This window comes from Otolemur garnettii, unplaced genomic scaffold, assembly GCF_000181295.1.
Source record: "Otolemur garnettii isolate 467f Iridium unplaced genomic scaffold, OtoGar3 scaffold00029, whole genome shotgun sequence".
Classification (NCBI taxonomy): Eukaryota; Metazoa; Chordata; class Mammalia; order Primates; family Galagidae; genus Otolemur; species Otolemur garnettii.
In genome coordinates, this window is record NW_003852424.1 from 14,345,077 (window position 1) to 14,352,372 (window position 7,296).

General features: G+C 49.3%; 1 protein-coding gene across 2 annotated transcripts in view; it reads right to left on the bottom strand.

Annotated features, from left to right (window-relative positions):
• Positions 1-7,296, bottom strand: part of MBD3 (methyl-CpG binding domain protein 3) — a 15,457-nt gene that overhangs the window by 2,723 nt on the left and 5,438 nt on the right. For both annotated transcript variants that reach the window (XM_023512531.1, XM_012804567.2), the window contains exons 2-5: positions 5,837-5,996; positions 5,469-5,606; positions 4,830-4,920; positions 4,160-4,337 (exon numbers count right to left, since the gene is read on the bottom strand). In XM_023512531.1, coding sequence (XP_023368299.1) covers positions 4,160-4,337; positions 4,830-4,920; positions 5,469-5,606; positions 5,837-5,938 — 509 coding nt within the window. In that variant the 5' untranslated portion in view covers positions 5,939-5,996. The remainder of the gene's footprint in view (positions 1-4,159; positions 4,338-4,829; positions 4,921-5,468; positions 5,607-5,836; positions 5,997-7,296) is intronic.

The window sequence follows — 7,296 nt, forward strand, 5'->3', positions numbered from 1 at the left end:
AGTGCCGTGGTGTCACAGCTCACACCAACCTCAAGCTCTTGGGCTTAGGCGATTTCTCTTGCCTCAGCCTCCCGAGTAGCTGGGACTACAGGTGCCTGACACAAAGCCTGGCTATTTTTTGTTGCAGTTTGGCAGGGGCTGGGTTTGAACTCGCCACTCTCAGTATATGGGGCTGACATTCTACTCACTGAGCCACAGGCGCTGCTCTGTAGCTGTCGTGGTTTGGCAGGCCCAGGCTGGATTAGAACCCGCCATCTCTGGTATATGTGGTTGGTGCCTTAGCCACTTGAGCTGCAGGGTCACCACAACATGAGAAACTATATTAAAGGGTCGTGGCATTAGGAAGGTTGAGAACCACTGCTCTAGGCCTTAATCAACTGTCTGCTTTGGTCTCCCATCTTGCTGTGTAGGGATGTGCTCTCTTTTACTATTGCTTATTTAATAGATTTGTTCTGTATAATGTGGATTCAGTCAAAAGGCTGCACTCAAGGACCTAAAAGGCCACAGGTTTCCCACTCCTGGCTTAGTGGGTTTGGAAAGGAAAAAGCACACCTGTGTGTTCAATCCACCTCCTCTGATCAGAGTCCTAACTCCTGAACAATGGGCTCCTGTAGGACAGAGCTCTGGGCAATATGCTTCCATTCATTGTCCTATGGCGGGAAGCCAGCTGGCTTACCCCTCAGGTGCTTTAAGACCCGCCCTTGTCTTTCCAATCTCTGTCAGGAAGCTCCCACTTACCCTGTGTTGCTCCTTCTCCACCACCTGAGGCACATTCTGGTTAACTTGCCCCAGTGTCTGGCTCCTAAAATCTGCTTACCCCACAACTAAGTTTTTTGTTTTTGAGACAGAATCTCATTCTGTCATCCTGGTAAGAATGCTATGGCATCATAGCTCACAGCAACCTCAAACTTTTGGGCTTAAGCAATTCTCTTGCTGCAGCCTCCCAAGTAGCTGGGACTACAGGTGCCCACCACAACACCTACTATTTTTTTTTTTAAATCGTTTTTGTCATTATTGTTTAGCAGGTCCTCGCTGGGTTTGAACCTGCCAGCCCTGGTGTATGTGGCTGGCGCCCTAACCACTGAACTACAGGTGCAGAGCCTTGTCTCAGCCTCCTAAATGGCTGGGACTACCGAGACCCACCATGATGTCTGGCTAGTCTTTCTGGTTTTTTTTTTAGAGATAGGGCTCTGCTCTTGCTCAGGCTAGTCTCAAACTCCTGAGCTAAAGCAATCTACCCACCTTGGCCTCTCAGAATGCTAGGATTACAGGTGTGAGCTACCATGCCCAACCCACAACTAAGTTCCTAACTTCAATAACTTCTACTATTTGTACCCTGTTTCCCCAAAAATAAGACACTGTCTTATATTTATTTTTTCTCAAGAAGACACACTAGGGCTTATTTTCAGGGGATGTCTTATTTTTATTAAGTATAATATAATAATCTGCATTTATTCAAATATAGCTAAGTTATCTTCTTCTGGAACCTGACAAGGGGAGCCTACCTTGTTGGTGGGACTGGTGCATGAACTCCTTTTCCCTAGCTGTTCGCACGTGCGCAACAGGATGCCTGTGACTGCAGTTACCACATGTGCACCTGCACAAGTGCGAATGGCTCCGAGAAAGGAGCTGTAGAATGGGTGGCGCCTATGGCTCAAAAGGGTAGGGCGCTGGTCCCATATGCCAGAGGTGGCTGGTTCAAACCCAGCCCCAGCCAAAAACTAAAAAAAAAAAAAAAAAAAAAGGAGGAGCTGTGGCACATAAAAGGTATTCCAGTCTTCCAAAATGCATGGCGTGACTATGCAGACATGCTGCCTAGCCATGCCCGTCACTAGGTCTTATTATTGGGGTAGGGCTTATATTTAACAAATGCATAGAAATCCTGCTAGGGCTTATTTTTTGGGTAGGTCTTATTTTTGGGGAAACATGGTAAATGATCTACAAAGATTTTTTTTTTTTTCAGACAGAAGTCTCAAGCTGTTGCCCTGGTTAGAATGCCATGGCATTGTTCATAGCTCACAGCAACCTCCAACTCTTGGGCTCAAGTGATCCTCTTGCCTCAGTTTTTTCTAGTTTAGTAGTGATGGGGTCTCACTTTTGCTCAGGCTGGTCTCAAACTAGTGAACTCAAGCAATTCACCTACCTTAGCCTCCCAGAGTGCTAGGATTACAGGTGTGAGCCACCATGCCCAGCCTGATCTACAAAGCTTTTTTTTTTTTTTTTTGAGACAGAGCCTTAAGCTGTCACCCTGGGTAGAATGCTGTGGCATCACAACTCACAGTAACCTCCCAACTCCTGGGCTTAAAGTGATTCTCTTGCCTCAGCCTCCCAAGTAGCTGGGACTACAGAACCTGCCACAATACCTGGCTACTTTTTAGTTGTAGTTGTCATTGTTGTTTGGCAGCCCCAGGCTGGATTCCGACCCACCAGCTCAGGTATATGTGGCTGGCACCTTAGCCTCTTAAGCTACAGGCGCCAAGCCTACAAAGTTTTTAAGTATCTGTCTAGTGTCTCCTGACAGTCTTGATCTTTTCTTCTGTTTTCAATTCTTTTAATTATATCATTTTTTTTTTCTTGAGACAGAGCCTCAAGCTATCCCCTTGGGTAGAGTGCCTTGGCATCCCAGCTCACAGCAACCTCCAACTCCTGGGCTCAAGTGAGTCTCCTGCCCCAGCCTCCTAAGTAGCTGGGACCATAGGCATCCACCACAATGCCTGGCTATTTTTTGGTTGCAGCCATCGTTGTCTGGCGGCCCAGGTTGGATTTGAACTCGCCACCTTAGGTGTATGTGGCTGGTGCCTTAGCTACTTGAGCCACAGGCACCAAGCCTTTTTTTTTTGAGACAAGTGTCTTACTATGTCAAACTTGGTAGAGTGCCCTGGCGTCACGGCTCACAGCAGCCTCAAACTCCTGAGCTTAAGTGATTCTCTTGCCTCAGCCTCCTGAGTAGTTGGGATGACAGGCGCCTGCCACAACCTCCAGCTATTTTTTTTGTTGTAGTTGTTATTGTTGTTTAGCAGGCTTGGGCCAGGTTCAAACCCACCATCCCCAGTGTATGTTGCCAGCAACCTAGCCACTGAACTACAGGCGCCAAGCCAATCATATCATTATTCATTTTAGAGGCGTTCCCAGACCTTGTGGAGAGTATAAATTGATCTTAGCCCAAATGAAGGGGGCCCACAATCATTATGGTCTGGAGGGCTCTCCCTTCCCATCAGAGAAGGACATACATACCACCTGGCTACCAGCACAGGAATCTGAGGGAGCCCATGTCACCTTTGTATGAAGTGGTAGCATCCCGTTTCCATCTCTTTACCCTGCATGGAGTTCAGGGCCTCTGCTCTCCTGCCCACACAACTAGAGCCCCTCCCTGCCCATCCATCTATAACTGTTTCGGGTGTCATGACCTCCTCTGTTTAGGATCGTTACACAGTTCCCATCACTTCTTTTGACTTAAGCCATGCACTTGAGTTTTAACGCTAAGAGATGTGTTTTCTCCTGGTACTTCCAGATGTTTCCTGCATGTGTCTGAGGAAACTTCAGATCATCTCTTTACCAGGAGGCCTTTGCAGATGGTTGCAGCAATGGCTACCTCCTGGCCATGGCATCCACCTTATACACTGGGCCTTAATTCTCCCCTGAAATACCTCCCGAAGGCCCAACTATTTCCATTGCTGTGGCAGCCACAGACCCTGCTGCTCTGAGCACTACCCACACTGTCACTTCTGCTAGGGAAGTCACCCCCACCTTAAGCAGCAACCTCGAAAGTCATATACTCCTGAAGGCAGGAGGTCTGGGCTAACTTACCCTACACCCCCCAGGGTTCAGCCTGGAGCACAGTTCAGCACACACTAGTTAATAGAGGCAGAAAAAAACACATTTTTTTTTTCAAGAACATTACTTTGAGGGGCTCTCACCTGGCCTGCCCTAAACCTAAAATTCGGGTGTGCCTGTTCATGCTAACACTTTAACAACAGGTGGCATCCATGCAGTGACTATTTCTGCTTCAAAACCTCAGCAGAGTCAGCAGAAATATGTAAGTCATGGGCAGGCAGGAAAATGAACAGGTACTTAGGGATACTCAGGGATGCTCTCCCACAACCCTAAGAGATGGGGCAAAAGGATAGGGAGGAAATGGGACGGCTGCTTGGCTACCTACCTGATGTCCTCGTCGGTCACCATAAAGGCCTTGCACAAGGGCTGTGTTGTATTGAGCCACACTCCAGGGTTCTTCTCCACAGCAGCTGAAAGTTGCCCAGTAATGGGCATGGTGCTTGTGTGCAGGGCGCTGGCAATGGCTGACAATAGGGTCTCATCTGTGCAACCAGGTCCCACCCCTGGTAAGGCAGGAGACAGCCCCATGCAGGAGGGTCACCAAGAGACAGCTGTGACACAGATGGTGTCCTCATCCTTGAGGCTGGGCCAGGCTTTGGGAAATGCCCTAAGAACATGGCTTCTCCCTTCTGTCTTTAGTCTTGGGTTTTGTTTACAAATTTCCTCATGCCTGAATCATTACTTTTATAACATAAAAAATGGTGTATGCATCATGGGCTAGTTTTTAGGATGTGGTAGCAAAATCAAACGTCTTTGTTCATCCTCTTAGGATCCATGGGAAAACTGTGCCTCCTAAGGGTCAACTGCCACCCCCCAAGCTCCCCACCCCATCCTAGTGCCTGAGCCACACCTGGAAGCCCCACAGGTTTCCAAGGCCAAGCAAGAAGGGCCTGGCCTGGGAGTTTCCCCCTATTCAAGGCAGAACTGCCCTCAGGGCACATGTTTGACTATTCCTCCCATGGCAGGGGCCTCCCACACCTCAGGGTGTCCTTTACCTTGTAGGCCCTTGGGGAGATCCATGGTCTTGACCAGCTCCTCAGCGATGTCAAAGGCATTCAGGCCACTCAGCTTCTTCTCCCAGAAGAGCTGCCCCAAACACATGACTGTAAGCCTCCAGGGGTGATGGCCAGGGCTGTGCTATGCCAGCCCCTATCTCGACTCCCCTTTGGCTCCTAGTTCCTGCCCAGGGCCCACATACCCTTGTCCAAACATCTAGTGAACATATGTAAATAACTATGAAAAACATAAATGGTGCTCTGTTTCTGTAAAAAGAAGATTATAAAACCATGTATGGTTGGTCCTCTGTTCTATATCCAGAGATTCAACCAACTGTAAATATGAAATGTTTTGGGGGAACAGTCCTCAAATAACAGTACATCAATAGAAAAATGACCAAAAAACCCAAGACCATATGATAATCATTTACATTAGGTATCACAAGTAACCTAGAGACGCCTTCCAGTATGGGGGAGATGGCGCAGGTCCCACATTTACACTAGGACATGGGCACCCTTGTAGCACCCTAGACACTACCACAGATGCCGACAACTGTGCAGCCGTATTGAGCATCTGGCTGCAGAGGGGAATAATCTATTTGTGAAGAGTGGCCAGGAGACGCCCAGTCCCATGCTCACCTGCCGGGGCTGGTCTACCGCCTTCTGAGGGTCACTTTTCACCTTGTTGCTGGGGTGATTGGTGATCTTGGTCACCGGCTGCTTAAATATGGATGCTGTCTGCCGCACAGGCAGCGCTGTGTTGAGGTCAGGCTTGCCCTGCAGGGACAAGGCGCTGTAGGCTGGACCTGGGACACCCCTGCACCCCCAGCTCCCATATGCTCCTGCACCCCAAGGTTGGGACCCCAAGCTTCGGTGCTTGTGCTAGCCCCATCCTTGTCCTTGCCATGGCCTGCCCTCCACCCTCTGTCCTACAGATCATACATTTGGCAGTGCCTGCTGTCATCATGGTGCACTGACATCACTGAGCATGATGTGGCCCAGCTCACCTTGACCTGGTTGGAGGAGTCATAGCGCACGCGCTGGCGGCTCTTGTTCATCTTGCTCATAAGCATCTTGCCCGTGCGGAAGTCGAAAGTGCTCAGGTCCATGGAGCCGCCCAGGTAGCGTGCCAGCTGCGGCTTGCTACGGAACTTCTTCCCGCTTGGGCTGCGAATGGCACAAGGGTCAGCACAGTGGCCGGGGGGACCAGGCCCCAGACCCTGGATGCCCGAACCCAGCCCCCAGCAGCCAGCATGGGGAGCCTTGCTATTACCTACAGGATGGGGGTGGGGGTAGGCTCATGTGTCCAGAGCATTACAGAAACAGAATTAGTTCACGATTTTGCAAAAAGACTCCAAGGACAGAAGGTATTGGAGCAACAGCCCTAAGGGGCAGCCCCATGGTGACTGTGTCAAGGGAGGCTGTGAAGGTAGCTCGTGTAAAGACTTGAGCCACGATCCTGGGAAGCTACCTGCATGTGCCCATGCTGGTGACCGGAAACAGATCCAGGGGACAGCCTATGCTAGCGTAGGCAACTTACTCTCCCAGGGAAATGTGGATACCCATCTATAGAGCTGCCCTGCAAAAGTCTGGAAGCTTCTCCAACAGTGGAAGTTTCCATGTGACCCAGCAAGTCCATTCCTAGGTATCTATCCGAGAGAAATGAAAACAGACAACAAAAACATGCATTCATGTGATTACTTCTACATGAATGTTCAGCACTGTCATCAGCTGAAAGGTGGAAACAGCCTAAATGCCCATCATTGGAGGGATGGAGAAACACAGTGTGGAGGATCCATGTGGGAATACCACCAAGCCATGAAAAAGAATGATGTGGCTCAGTCAGTGCCTGTAGCTCAAGTGGCTAACGCACCAGCCACATACACCAGAGCTGGCGGGTTCTAATCTAGCCCAGTCCTGCCAAACAACAATGACAACTGCAACCAAAAAACAGCCAGGCACTGTGGCAAGTGCCTGTAGTCCCAGCTACTGGGGAAGCTGAGGCAAGAGAATTGCTTAAGCCCAGGAGTTGGAGGTTGCTGTGAGCTGTGATGCCATAGCAGTCTACCCAGGGTGATAGCTGAGGCTCAGTTTCAAAAAAAAGAAAAAAGAAAAAGGAAAAAGAATGATGCTCTGACACAAGCTATATAACATAGATAGACCTTAAGGACATGTGCTCAGTGAGTGAAGACAGACAGAGAAGAGACAGTGTGAGATTTCAATTATATGAAATGTCCAAAACAGGCAGATCCATAAACACAGGAAGTGGATTTGTGGTTGCCAAGGGCTTGGGAGTGACTACTGATGGGGATGTGGTAGTGAACATGTTTTGTTTTGTTCTGTTTTTTTGTAGAGACAGAGTCTCACTTTTTTGCCCTTGGTAGGGTGCAGTGGAGTCGCTCCAGCAACCTCCAACTCCTGGGCTTAGGCGATTCTTCTGCTTCAGCCTCCCAAGTAGCTGGGACTA